A 15,523-nucleotide genomic window follows, 5' to 3' on the forward strand; every position below is an offset into this window, starting at 1 on the left:
TATATAAATTGAATATTATGTAAGTTGAATACAAATGCATTCTTAAACAGGGATTAAACCTAAACTTCTATACGTTAACTTGATAATAATCACTAAATCAAAGCTTCCTTCCTCCAACAAATATTAATGACAGCAGTAAATTGTTTTAGTTTATAAGTCAAATCAAGTGGAATAAAGCTTGCTTGAACTTGTGATTAAATTAATCAACATTCAATTCTGAATTCTCTTTCTTCTAAATAAACAATTTCCTCTTAAATAAACAAAAGAGAAAGAAAGATTCCCTTTGACCTATATCACGCCAGATAGTGCGTGGTTTGGTGTATGGAATTTAAAGATTTTAGAATGACACGTGAGAGGTTAATTATTTTGTAATCCACTATTTTTTTTTTAAAAGGCTAAAATAAAACAAGTATTTTGATGGATAATTTATTTATAGGAATTAAATACGTTAACAATGTAATAATTACCTAATTGTTGGTGTTTTTATTCGCCATAGCATAGAATGGAAACTTCTTTTGGTATTGATGAAATAGGGAGTACTATAGTACTTACCTTAAATCATAATGATTAAATTCTATTATGAATATCTCTTTGGTATTGATGGAGTGAATTTAGAAGGAAATGGTTGATCGATTCCTTTTCGTTGTTTTTTAGTCTCAAATAAAGAGATAATTGCAGAAAAGTTCAGTCCAACTAGGTTCCGTCATTTTAAGCATGAAACCTCACAATATGACTTCACAAATCTACATGTGATTTTTTATTTTTTGCACACAACCAACTTAAATTGAGCATATACATTCATATTGCAACTACAACAATGCAAACCAACTATAATGCATCAATTGTGTGAGAAAAAGTGAGAAAATTTTTAATTTCAGTTTTAAGTCCACATATGTTGTACATGTATAAAAAAAATGTATAATTTTGTATAAACTCGTATATGAAATGTATAATAATATATTTCATATATAAACTCAATTCAACCCGGTACTCTAGATTCAAGTTAATTACTACAAGCTTTTTGAATATTTGTAGCTTCACTTAACTGATTTCACCGGTATTAATCAACACCCATTTGATTTTTTCGACCAAAATACATCTTCCTCAGGTTTGTACAAAAAAAAAACTCATAAATTTAAATAGGCTCAAAATCTCAGTCCAGAACTTCAATCTTGAAGAAATTTCGACAAAAATCAAGAACCCAGTTCGACTTTTCCCGATTTTACCTCACCAAACTCGTTCTCAAAGAGTTGAAAACTAGTCCAACTTAGCCAAATCTTCAGGTTGAAGCTTTTCGGATTATTATTAGTTAATTTCAATGGCACCCACTCGAATTTGAGCATGATTCTTTCATAAATTTTAGATCTGAAAAGCTTCTAACTCTCTCAAATTAATTTTTGGTTTGAATATCAAAATCTTGACTTTTTAACAAACTTAGAGGAGGTGGCCACTGGAGTGGAGATAAGAGGAGAAGATGGGAGACGAGTGAAGATTGTTTGGGTTAAACAATGAAGCTTTTATTTCAAGATATATATAATATGGGCTCCAACAAGTAAAATCCCAAAATATGGGCTCTTTTTGGTTATAGGACTGGGTCGAGGCGATATAAAGTGTAACTGTTCCTCAAATAAACTACAATATATCTACTACATCAAATGAAATCAATTCTTGACTCGAAAAAGCTAAAATGCTTAATGTCAAAAGGATAGCAAAAACTTTTACAAGTAACCTTATTCGAAATTATGTTAACATTTTCTTGCGAGTTTCAAATCATTTCATAGAGGAATGTAATTGTAGACTTGTAGTTTTTACATTTTCGATCCTTTCTGTTTGACCCAAAATTTAGATTCGGGTTCAACAAATTAGATTTAAATAAAGTACAGTCAATCTTAGATAATATTAATATCCAAAAGACTAGATAACCGATTTTGTAATGATATAATACATGTATATTTGGTCGAATGACAATAAATATGGACAACACTAACAATATTTAATGACTCAAAAGAAGGGAGATAACATTAACTAACAATAAATAATAATGGATGACATTTAAGTAAATAAGAACATATGAGTCACCCGTAAAGGGGTAAGATTTGTGGATATTTCTTCTGACAATGATGAATGATTGATGAGCCTTTGAACACTCAGGTTGTTCTTGGATCAAGTGAAAAAGTTAGACAAGAATCTTAGTAAAAAGGTATTTTTCGTATGTTTGCAATAAGACCAGATTCTCTCTATAAAGTTAATGTGTTTTCTTACAAGTAAATATATTATGTCCCCTATCACTATGTCTCTTTCTATTTATAGGGAACATATATCTAAAATCCTAATAGTACAAGTACAGAGAATATTCACTAGAATATTCTCTTTGGTGTCTTATCCTAAAACTGGTTGTTATAACTCTGTCTAAGATGCTCGACTTCGACCTTGGTCTTCACTGACTCTTCGACTGCATCCTTTATATCTTATGGGACCACTTCGGTCTTGTGCAAGTCTTTGTTGAAGTCGTACTGATAGCACGTGGTAGCCGATGAAGGCTATCTTGATGCTGACGTGGCTTGCTTATATCAAAGGCATTTTTTGGCCCATAAAGTTAGTCCCTTCGCTTGTTGAGGTTGTCCTCGCGGGTTAGTTCGATGAGCGGATAATGTAGTTTGTGATCGAGCTTATCGAGCAGACTATACGGGTCGTGGTCATTAGTGATCAGGTAACGTGGCTCTCTGCGGGTCGCGTATTTCAAATTCCTTAAATTTTCTAGATAATTTGTTGGAGCCATCTGGTTCAAGAGAAAGAGTGAAGTCATGACGTCATGCGTCATGATGACGTCGTTTTCCGACGTATTGCATCGATTCTCGTATAGCCCTTGATTGGTTTCGCCGTTTTGATCTTTGTGCTAATCATGATCAGCCCTTTCGATTCTGGTGCCCCCAAATCTTATAAATTTGGGGTTTGTTGATTTTGAAATTTTTCCCACACTCCTTCTATTTCCTAAGCAGAACTCCTTCTCCCCCTTGTAGAACTTTATCGCTTCTCTGTTGCTTTCTCTACTTCCTTATCTCTCTCTACAACAATGCCGAACCTCCCATCTGATATCCATATGGAAGATCATTCTATCCCTTTAGACGTCGTTTTCCCTGATCAGGGGGAAGACAACGGAGTTGTTGTTGAGGAGGAAACTCTCCTTACTGTAGAGTACTCGTGTTTGTTTACGTTTTCTATTTAACATTTTGTTGTGGGTTGGTTAATCAGCTCTTTCTTTTCTGCAGCTACTATTCGACCTCTCCAGATGGTGACCCATATTGCTGATTGGGTCAGACAAATCCTTCCTCATACGGCGGGGATACGTGACTGGTCGAGTTTCTCTCAGAAATTCAAGTTGTCTCTTCCTTCGGCAGTTAGTCTCTTCCTTATCGTTGGCATTGTGGTTCTTCCGTCTATGTTTGTCCCTTATGTTGATTCCTTCCTTTTCAATTTTTCTCTAAGTTCGATCAGAGGGGCTGCGAGGAGGTCGAGGGTCCCCGTACCTTCGTTCTCGAAGAGGAGGGCCACTATGTCTTCAGTCTCTGGCCCCATCTCAACCATTGCCACTCCTGCCTTCGTCACAATTCCAACCGTCGCCGCTTCTGGCCCCATCCATGTTTTGACTGTTGTGACTTCCGCTCCTCACCTATTTTCACTTATTAACGAGAATGATGAACACTCACCCAGTGACGGGGATCTTCAACCTCTAAAAAGAAGGTCCGTGGACGTGGGTAAGGGAGTCCCTTCAACCGTTAATGATGCGGAAGGGGATTTCACGTTATGTGAGACAACGACAATTTTTGTAAATGATGTTGAACCGAGTCTTGAGTACCCGAGGCCGGTAGAAGTTAATGAAGTCATGTCCCTATATTCCTAGGGGAGAGAGACCGAGGAGGTGGCTGCTGCTGGCAGCCATGCACTTCCGCGACAAGAGGAGGCTTCAACCTCCCGAACAGTCGTGGATGCTTCTTCGCCTAATGATGATAGGGGGAAGAATGTTGCTGAAGATGGAGATGAGTCAGGTTCTGATGTCGATTTGGATGACCTCAGAATGATCGACAAGGGGCTCACCCAGCTCGAGGTGAGGTTGGAGGGGGGTTCGAGGACTATCACAATCCCGATGGATCGTGACTTATTGGTGAACACAGAGGAGGTAGTCTGGAAGCATTGGATGCACTTTCGGTGTATAGGACCCATAGGTCTTGTGTTTGGAGAGAATCTTGGATGGCTTCCTTCTTGACCTCAGACATTATCTTTGCGCTGAAGTCTGCGATGAAGTCGGCGAGCACTTGTGACTTTATCGATGGCCACTGCTGATATGTGATATTGTGCTCACTTAGCTTGATGGCCCACTTGGTCAGCCTCCCCAATAATTTGGGTTTACGTAAAATGCTTCTTAGAGGAAAGGTGGTAACGACCGAGATAAGGTGGCACTGGAAATAAGGTCTAAGCTTTCGTGAATCTACGACAAGTGTTAGGGCCAGTTTCTCGAGGTGTAGGTACCTTGTCTCTGCGTCGACGAGTGTTTTGCTAATGTAATAAATGGGAGATTGCGTACCTTTACTTTCTCGGATCAGTACTGCACTTACTGCCACTTCGAAAATGACAAGGTAGACGAGGAGGTGTTCTACGGGTTCGAGCTTTGAGAGTAGAGGTGGTGACGACAGATATGCCTTTAGCTCTCGCAGAGCTTGTATGCAACCGAATGTCCACTTAAGGCTGTTATCCTTTTTGAGTACTCCAAAAAATCTGTGACATCTATCGGATGACCGCGAGATAAATCTCGATAGGGTGGCGATTCAACAGTTAATGTTTGGACTTTCTTCTTAGTAGTCAGTTGCTCCGGTATCCCGTTGATAACTTTGATTTGGTTCAGGTTAACTTCGATCCCTCGTTGTGACACTAAGAAATCCAAAAACTTCCCCGAGGCTACGTTAAACGCGCATTTCTCTAGGTTTAGTTCATTTTGTGTCGTCTCATAATGTCGAAAGCTTCTTTCAAATGATCGATATGGTCCTCCGCCCTTACGGATTTGACCAGTATGTCGTCGATATATACCTTCATGGTCTTGCTAATCTGATCTTTGAACATTTTTGTGACCAATCTTTGATAGGTAGCTCTTGCGTTCTTCAGCCCAAATGACATAACCCTATAACAATATGTTCCTCAGAGGGTGATGAACATGGTTTTCTCACGGTCTTCTTCTTCCATAAGTATCTGATTATAGCCCTAGTACGCATCTAGAAAATTCAGCAACTCTTGTCCGGCGGTCGCATTGATGAGTTGATCGATATGTGGAAATTGGAACGAATCCTTCGGGATTGCTTTTGTTTAAATCTGTGAAGTCTACATATATCCTCCATTTCCCATTTTTTTCTTTTTGACCATCACTACCTTGGCTATCGACTTGGGGTATTTTGACTCCTTGATAAAGTCATTTTCTAATAGCTTCTCCACTTCCTCGTGGGCGACATCATTGATGGCATGGTTGAATTTTCGTCTGACCTGCCTTACCGGGGGATAGAATGGATAGTCGTTTAATTTGTGTGTGGATATCTCCTTGGGTATTCCCGGCATATCTGCATGGCTGAAGGGAAAAAAATCCGTATTAGTTATTAAAAATTAGCTAAATTTACTCGGTTCTCGAAGTTTGCAGCCGATGTAGGCCTTTTTGGTGGAGTCGCTGGGGTCTAATTGAACGGGGTCGAGGTCTTCTATAGTTGAGTCCGTGGCTTTGACCATTAGGGGGTCCATGATGACGTCTCTAGTTTCTTCTTGCGTCGACCTAGACCCTGTTGATTGTTATGCCTCTTTTTCCTTGTCTTTCGTTTGTTGGATTGTCATGCTATCTAAGGCAATGCGGTATCACTCCTGGGATGTGTAATGTTCTCCCAGTATGTTGAATATCCCCCAAGGTGTTGGGAACTTGATTACTTGGTATAGGCTGGAAGGGACAACTCTCATGGGATGTATCTGTGGTCTTACTACTATGGCATTTTATGTGGTGGCCTGGTCCATGATGTCGAACGTTGTCTCCAGGGTTATGTTGCCAGCCAAGACGGGGAGTGTAATTTCGCCCAATGTCCGTTCAACTATATTTTTAAAACCGGTTAGTGTGATGCAGCGCGACACTATCTTGTCCTCGAGTCTCATCTGGGCGAGGACTCAGGGATGGATAATGCATGCTCCACTCCCATCGTCTACCATGATACGTTTTACATTAGTATCTAAAATTCGTAAAGTAATGACGAGAGCATCGTTGTGAGGGGAAGTCAAACTGTTGGCATTTGACTCGTCGAAGATGATACTTTCTTCGAGTATGTCATATCGCTCATGGGTGATAGATCTTTTGAGCTTGTGAGTGGCAGTGAATTTAACGTTGTTGATGGAGGCGTTGTCGTTGTCGCCAATGAACATGTTGATGGTGCGAGCCAGTGATGGCAGCTTAGGCAGACCTTGGCGTTCACGACCTCTGGCGAAATTGTTTCTTTCTTTATCGCTCAACAGCTCTTTGAGGTGTCCTTGCCGCAACATGTTCACAACCTCTTGCCTGAGGGCGATGCATTCTTCCGTATTGTGTCCGCTTTCCTGGTGGAATTCACAGAGGGCGTCGGATTTTCTGGTGCTCGGGTCAGACCTCATCTTTGGCGGCCATTTCACCTTCGTTCCGAGTTTCTCCAAGGCATAGACTATTTATGTAGGTGACACATAAAAGTTGTGAGCAAACAATAAGGGGCATATACCTCTCTCATTCCGGTGAGTCCCCGACCTCAGCCTAGATGGGCCATCAACATAGCGGAAGGAAGACGAGGCGTGTTACCTGATGTATGGCTGATATAGTTCCCTATTTGGTCGTGGGACCAGGTGATCCCTCCTTATGTTATCTCTTAGTTCTTTACTGGGCTCGGCTTGTACCGAGACGAGCCATCGAGTTGGTCCATTGAGGTCGTCATCATTTGCTCGGTCTTCGGCATAGTAAGTATTGTGGATTTCATCCCAAGTGATTGGAGGGTACTTCATCAATCGTCTCAGCAATTTTTTGGTCGCTCTTGAACCCTCTCTACTCAACCCATTCTAAAAGCTCGTGACTACCATCCCTTCAAAAACGTTTGGCGGGGTTATCCTTACCCTGTTAAATTGGGTGAGAAAGTCCCGCAGTCTCTCTCCCAAGGACTGCTTGATGGCGAAAATGTCGTTTACTCTTGTTTCGGCTCTCTTGGGCTAGACATGCGCCATCATGAACCTATCAGCCATTTCTTCGAAGGTTTCTATGGATCGGGCTGGTAGTTGTGAATACCATGTTAATGCCCCTCTTGTGAGGGTTTCGCCAAATTTCTTCAGCAAAATAGAGGACATTTGTTCCTTGGTGAGGTCATTTCCCTTCACGGCGGTGACGTAATCAGTCACGTGATCTTCGTGGTCAGTCGTTCCGTCATATATCCTGAGATACGACGACATTTTAAAGGTCTTTGGTATGGCATGTGGGGCTGCTTCCTCGCTATACGGCTGCTCTATGAATCTGTCGACGTCCCTCTTTGGTAGTAGCTTAGGGGCGCCTGGTATCTTGTCGACTCGTTCTTGATGTTCTTTCATTTGATCTCTGAGCGTTTTGTTTTCATTCTTTATTTCTTCCATCCTCTTTAGAACAACGACGAGGATGTTGTCACCTGCATTTTTAGTAACATTATGAGTTATACCTGGTGTTGGAGGGTCTGGTTGGTCGCCCTGCTCGTTTGCTCGTTGCACGGTGTGGGCTCTTACGGTCTCTATGGTCGTGCATGAAGCAGGTTTGTTGAGCACGCTTACTAGTGTATCGGTCAACCATGCTTCGAGGAGCTTTTTCATGGCCGGTGGCGTCCCTTATCTTGTGGACGTGGAGGCTCTTTTTTCATTTGGCTTTATTGTGCTACAATGGGGGGAAGCGACCTCTCACGCTTGGGGGAGGGAGTGGGTGTCACGTCATCGCCTAACATTTCATAGCTCTCGTTAATAGCGTTCATGAGGTTGCCAGGGAAGTCACATGTCACTTTAGTCCTATCTCCTTGGTTACCTGCCATGTAAGTTTCGGTACGTGCAATTAAAGAAAAAAATCTTGTGGTTCGTTAGGTTAGCAACTCACATGAGTTGTAGATCTAAAGAAAACTAAAAGATTAGGTAAGAAGTCCCCACAGACAGCGCCAAACTGTTTGACCCAAACTTTAGATCCGTGTTCAACCAATTAGATCTAAATGAATTAGAGTTAATCTTAGCTAATATTAATATCCAAAAGACAAGATAATCGACTTTGTAATAAAATAATACATATATGTTTGGTCGAATGACAATAAATGTGGACAACACTAATAATATTTAATGATTCAAAAGGAGAGAGATATCATTAACTAACAATAAATAACAATGGATTATCGGTGGGCATAAAATCCGAAAAATCGAATTCTGAATCGAACCGAACCGAACCGAATTAATTTGGTATTTCGATTTCGGTTTTTTCGGTATTTCGGTACGATATACGGTATTGGGTTTTTGATATTTCGGTATTTCGTTATACTGAAATACCGAAATAGTTTAGTCCAAGCCCCACTTTATTTTTATTTTTTAGCCCAATAACCTTAAGTCCACACCCCCAAAAGTCCAAAACCCCTAATTTCTTAATCCCTTATCCTTAGCATAGCGTGGCTTAAGACCAAATATTAACCCCGTTAAAGGGGCCCTTTGCCGTTTGCATAACCATTGTGGAAAAAGTATTTCTTCCAGCAAATATTTTATGGTAAGAACTCAAGAGTAGCTCAACTACACCAAGTAAATACAGTTACTAGTGCAAAGGTAAAATCCATGGGTCATTCATTCATATAGAGACTTCTCAGCTTACACAAAAGGCAACTGCGTTCCATACCATTAATGAATTGCCTGGTGGAATCTCAAACAACATGGATTACATTAGTTAATGGAGTAGGGAAGACAATGAAGATTTGGTTTAAACCGAAACCGTACCGAACCAAAATAAAAAATACCGAACAATACCGAATTAATTTGGTATGGTATTTGGTATACACAATTGATAAACCGAATACCGAACCGAAATTCCTAATACCGAATGCTCACCCCTACAATGGATAACATTTAAGTAAATAAGAACATATGAGTCACCCGAAAAAGGGTGAGATTTGCGGATATTACTTCTGATAATGATGAATGATTGATAAGTCTTTGAGCACTCAAGTTGTTCTTGGATCAAGTGAAAAAGTTAGACAAGAATCTTAGTAAAAAGGTATTTTTCGTATGTTTGCAATAAAGCCAGATTCTCTTTATAAAGCCAATGTATTTTCTTAAAAGTGAATATCTTTTGTCCCATATCATTGTGTCTATTTCTATTTATAGGGAACATATACCTAAAGATCCTAATAGTATAAGTATAGAAAATATCCACTAGAATATTCTCTTTTGTGTCTTATCTTAAAACTAACCGTTATAAATCTTTCTAAGATACTCGACCTCGACCTTGGTCTTCACTAACTCTTCGACCGCATCCTTCATCTCTTAAGGGACCACTTCGACCTTGGGCAGGTCTTTGTTAAAGTCATACTAATAGCACGTGGCAACCGATGAAGGCTATCTTGATGCTAACGTGGCTTGCTTATATCAAAGACGTTTTTTGGCTCACACACTCTACATCATTTTGTATAAACCTAAAGGTTTTTTCTTTTTTGTCTACTAAAAGAAATGTACTCCCTATGTTTCAATTTAGATGACTTACTTTTCTTATTAATCCGTTTAAAAAAGAATGACACGTTTCCACAATTGGAAATAATTCAACTTTAAACTTTTTATTTTACTCATTTACCCTTAATGAAATTTTTGTATAACCATACAAATATCATGACCTCACAAAGCTTTTACTCATTAAGCTTTTAAGACCACAAGTTTCAAAAGTCTTTTTTTTTTCTTCTTAAACTTCATGTCGAGTCAGACTATCCCATCTAAATTGAAACGATAGGAGTATATATTTCAGTGCATATACTGTATATATTCAGTTAAATAGTAGACGTGAGCCACTGACAAAAGTCTTTCATAAAAGGAAGAAAGAGAAATTAATAAAATTCGATCATAATTAATTCTTTATTTCTTGTAAGAGGTTCTTTTAATTGATTTTTCCAAGGAACTTTCCCCCGGTTATACTTTGGTAGAATTGAATGTTCTTTTCCATTTAAGTAATTTTTTTTCTCTTTTCACGGAATTTATATTTTAACATTAATTAACAATAAAATTGATCATATTAACCTTAGTTTGCTCATTAAAAATATAACAACTTATTCCTATGTTCTTTACTCCCAAAGGCAACTTTGGAAAGAAAAAGTTAATTTCTTTTTAATATATGAAAAAATCAAATATTATGGACTACAAAAAAAGTTTAAAAAATCACTTAAAGTGGACCGGAGGAAATAGTAAAAAGGATAAAAATATATATGTGTTCATATTAAACCTAAACGGAGAAAACAAAGGAAAACAGAGATATCTAAGCCGGAGGGAATCTAACAAGGATACAGGAGAGAGAGAGAGAGATGGGTCGACTGTCGCTGGCGCACACGTGTTGATCAAAAACACCCACAACACTCAGATTCAAATTACCAAAATAACCCCGAAGTAGGATGGTGAATTCCGACAAATATCCCAAGCAGGACGATGAAGAGGCCCTTACTCTCACTTCTAAATAGTAGTTAAGAAAGTGATTTAATGAGATAAAAATACTTACTCCCTCCTATCCATTTTAATTAATTTGTTGGATATTTTCATACATATTAAGAATTTTACCTTTTAGTATTAATTAATAATAAAATTGATTATATTAACTTTAATTTGTTCATTGAAAATGCAACAAATACTCCTACACTCTTTACTTCAAGGGCAACTTTAAAAAAAAGTTAATTCTTTCTTAATATATAAAAAAATCAAATATTGTGAAGCACAAAAAAAAGCCCAAAAAATTAATTAAAGTGGACCAGAGGGAGTACTAGTTAACTATGTTTAGGTAAACAAAGTCTATATGCAATATATTTATTGATTTGATATAAAATTTAGTGTGAATAGATTTTGCAATAGTATAAGAGGAGAAATTAGAGGGATAAGGGTAGGGGTGTAAATGGTTCAGTTCGGCCGGTTATTTTATAAAATTTATACCATACTAATTTTTTGATTATTCTATTATGTATAACCAGAATTAGACTTTTTGAAACTGTCCCAATCATGTTGGTTTCTCTTCGGTATCGGTACGGTTCAGCTAATTTTCGGTATTTTTTTAAATATCATGTAAAATTCACCAGTAGAAGTAGAATACAATAACATACGTTCTTTTATAGGACTTAGCAAAACTTTCTAGACATTTTTACTGTTTAAAGGGTGATGAATTAAAAAAAATGAAAGATGACTAGAGTATAGATCCATCAACTATTCTACAACAGCGTAAAAGAAATCAAGCAAAGACAAAGAAAATATAAATCACACGAGTGGAAAGATATCAACCAAGATGAGACTCAAGAATAAAGTCTATAGAAGATTAGATATTTAAAAAGATAAATCTAAATTATATGAAAGGAAACATATTCAATATATTGTAGTTTGCTACTCATTATCGCTAGAATACTTTGTGTCTTGCTAATAAAGATACTTGAAATAACTTAGTTTAAGTAGATGTAGCATAATAGGTTTTAGGAATTAGTATTTTGAGTTTAATTACTTGTTGACTTATAATAGTTTTCATAATTCCAAGGCACAAAGAAAAATTTAATGCATTATTATTTTTAAACTTACTAGATAAATATATTTTTCACATGTAAAATTTATTCGGTACGGTTCGATATTTTTTCGGTTTATTTTTATAAAATAAAAAACTTACCATAATTATCGATTCGATTATAGATTTGTATAAAAAACTACTATTCCTTTAAAAAAAACCTAAAAATCAATTTGATGTGGTACGATTCGATCGGTTTAGTCGGTTTCCGACTGACAGGGGAGAAGAAGCGTTTCTTTGAAGTGAAGATTGTTTTATGCAAATTCATGAAAAAAGCCAGTACAAGAAGATAGCAATCATATCTGTTATTATTATGCCGAGTGAACTAAAAAGAAAAAGAGTTGGCTTTTCTCAACCATATAACTCTCCAGAGAAGGCACACTTCTCAAGGATCTCCCCTAGTAATTATATTTTGTACAATTCTGTCAATTAACACATAATTTTGGCTAAACATCAGGGCTCGTTTCATAGTATGCATTAGCGAAAATAATATATTTATTAGTTTTTAGTATTACTAATCACTTATTTGGTACACTTTTTTCAAGCTATGTATTACTAATGCAAGTTTAGTTATACAACCTACTTGGTATTATCGTATGTATAACTAATATCTAGCAAATTATGGTATTAATAATACCAAGGCTATTAATGCATGCATTAGCATGGTTAAAGACAAAATTATACTTAAAGTCCCTTAAATCTAAAGAATATGGAGGGTATTTTTGAAAACAACTAATTTTTTAAAAAATTATACAATGCATTCTAATTTTTAATACACCATCTTTACATAACTAATGCTTGCATTACTACCCCATGTATTACTAATCCTTGCATTACTAATTGTTAGTAATATGTATTTGCAAAGTAATTTTGGAAATAGAATAACGTAAAAACAGAAATGTAGAAGAAACAGAATTTAATCCGAACCCACTGAATTCACAGTGTTTCCTTAAGGAATTTAATCCCCTCCTAGTACTCGAAGTTGTGGATTATTTCCTCCCAGGATAGAACGGATCACACACTGGTGTAGCGACACTTCAAACACCAGTGTTTCAGTGAACACAATGATCGGTAGCAAATCACACTTATTGTTGCTTTCTTTTAGTTGAAATAATGCAGAAGAAAGAAGAAGAGTTTAGAATTTTCATAAGGAAAAATCTGAGGGAATGGCCTGCTATTTATAGCCAACAGGTTGGGTTTAACCGAAGAGGTGTAACTCTTCAAGATGACTGTTCGCGTAAAAACGGTCAGTACATACATGATTATTTACGCAAAATAAAACGGAAAAATCAAACGCAGAGGAAAATTAATTTACCGTTACAAAAACAGCTAATTTGAATTAAAATAATATTACGTTAATCTTAGTATTAATAAATAAATTTGATCCAAAAAATTAATCAATCAGATCATTTGACCAAATCCGAAATCGAAACCGAAGCCGAAGCCGAGCCGAGCGACGACGACGGCGACGGCGCGAGGCTTACCTTCTTCTCAACTCTTTAAGAGTTAGAAGAAGAGCAATTGTATATAAACCAATCAAAACTCTTTTTCTTCTCAAATATGGGACAATGTCCCTTTGTCAAAGAGAAAAATTCAAATATTTTATTTTTCCCTCCATTTTCCATTTACTCTTTTTTAAGCTTTTAACAAGCTTAAACCCAACAATCCCCCACATGAATGGGGAATGGCCATATCACGTAAATATGCATGAAAAACTGTGTGATTCGCAATCAAGGATTAATCGCATCTGGATAAGTAGGTTGTCCTTTGAGCTTTCTGTAGTGAACTTATGCCGGATATACTCGGTCAATTGGTAGATTTGATATCTTTGAACCGTCGAACTTTGGTGTATATCTAGACAACCATAAATTACACAATCAACCCTTATCCGTCTTTGGTTCTCATTGTTATGTTCGTTTCAGCCATAAACACTGCCTAGTTTCATAAGTGCCTAGAGAACTGGCATTGCAAAATTCTTCTTGAAGCGGCAAACACTTCACACTTACATAGGTGATTTCTAAACGTGTCATCCCATAGATACACTATTTGATATACCTCGTATCAAATTTAGAAACCATTAAAAAGTCTTAATGCTTTATCCTTGGTACTGAATATTGTCTCATCATGATAATGGATTAAAACTTTAGTTGACAATATTGAACCGTCATTAATGACTTTGTTTGATCTCCTTGAACCTAGATCTTGAGATCTCCAGTCTTCTAGGTAGAGTTACCACCACAATGACTTGTCTCGGGCATAGTCTCATTCTCATCGATGATTTCACAATTACCTCTCTAGTTAGGCCTTTCATAAGTGGATCCGACACATTATCGCTTGACTTTACGCAGTCAATCGTGATAATTCCTCTAAAGAGTAATTGCTTAACAGTTTTATGTCTTCATCGTATATGACGAGATTTTCCGTTATACATAGCTCTTCCAGCCCTTCCAATTGTTGCTTGACTATCGCAATGTATACATATTGAGGCTAACAGTTTGGCCCAAAATGGAATATCTTAACAAGAAATTTTGGAGCCATTCAGCTTCTTCACCGGCTTTATCTGAGGCTATGAACTCAGCCTCCATTGTAGAGCGGGCAATACAAGTTTGTTTGGATGACTTCTAAGATACCGCTCCTCCACCAATAGTGAATACATATCCACTTGTGGACTTATAATCAGTTGAACCGGTGATCCAATTTGCATCACAATATCCCTCAATCACCGCATGATATTTACTGTAGTGCAAAGCAAAGTCATGGGTATGTTTTAAATATTTCAAAACTCGTTTCATTGCCATCCAATGAGATTGACCTGGATTACTCATGTATCGACTCAATTTACTTATAGCACAAGCTATATTTGGTCGTGTACAATTCATGATATACATTAAACATCCCAACACACGAGCATAATCCAATTGTGATATGCTTTGGCCTTTGTTCTTTGCTAGTGCAAGATTCACGTCAATTAGAGTCTTTGTAACTTTAAAATCTAAGCGCTTGAATTTTTCAAGTACTGTTTTAATGTAATGAGATTGTGATAATGCCAGACCTTGAAGACTCTTATGGATCTTAATGCCCAGAATTAAATCGACAACTCCCAAATCTTTCATATCAAACTTGCTAGTTAGCATACGCTTAGTTACATTTATGTTGGCAATATCATTACTCATTATCATCATATCATCCACATATAAGCAAACAATGACTATGTGATTTGGAATATTTTTAATGTACACACATTTATCACATTCATTTATCTTAAAACCATTTGATAATATTGTTTGGTCAAATTTCGTATGCCATTGTTTGGGTACTTGTTTTAGTCCGTAAAGGGAATTAACAAGTCTACATACCTTTTTTTCTTTAAGTGGAACCACAAACCCTTCAGGTTATTCCATGTAGATTTCTTCCTCCAAATTTCCATTTAAGAAGGCCGTCTTAACGTTCATTTGATGAATTTCAAGACCATATACCGCAGCTAATGCTACTAACGTTTGTATGGACGTGATTCTTGTAACTAGAGAGTATGTATCAAAATAGTCATGACCTTCTCGTCGTCTATACTCTTTGACCACAAGTCTTACCTTATATTTATCAATAGTGCCACCATCTTTCATTTTCATCTTAAAAATTTATTTAGAACCCAACGGTTTATTTCCAGGAGAAAGATCAACCAATTCTCATATATGGTTGTTCAATATGGATTCT

General features: G+C 37.1%; 1 protein-coding gene across 1 annotated transcript; it reads right to left on the reverse strand.

Moving 5' to 3' along the window:
- Positions 1-6,189: 6,189 nt before the first annotated feature.
- On the reverse strand, positions 6,190-6,666 carry LOC138900259 (uncharacterized). The gene has a single exon (XM_070186979.1). The coding sequence runs from the start codon at positions 6,664-6,666 to the stop codon at positions 6,190-6,192; it is 477 nt and encodes a 158-aa protein (XP_070043080.1).
- Positions 6,667-15,523: the final 8,857 nt, after the last annotated feature.

The sequence above is a fragment of the Nicotiana tomentosiformis genome, chromosome 10 (assembly GCF_000390325.3).
Source record: "Nicotiana tomentosiformis chromosome 10, ASM39032v3, whole genome shotgun sequence".
Taxonomy (NCBI): domain Eukaryota; kingdom Viridiplantae; phylum Streptophyta; class Magnoliopsida; order Solanales; family Solanaceae; genus Nicotiana; species Nicotiana tomentosiformis.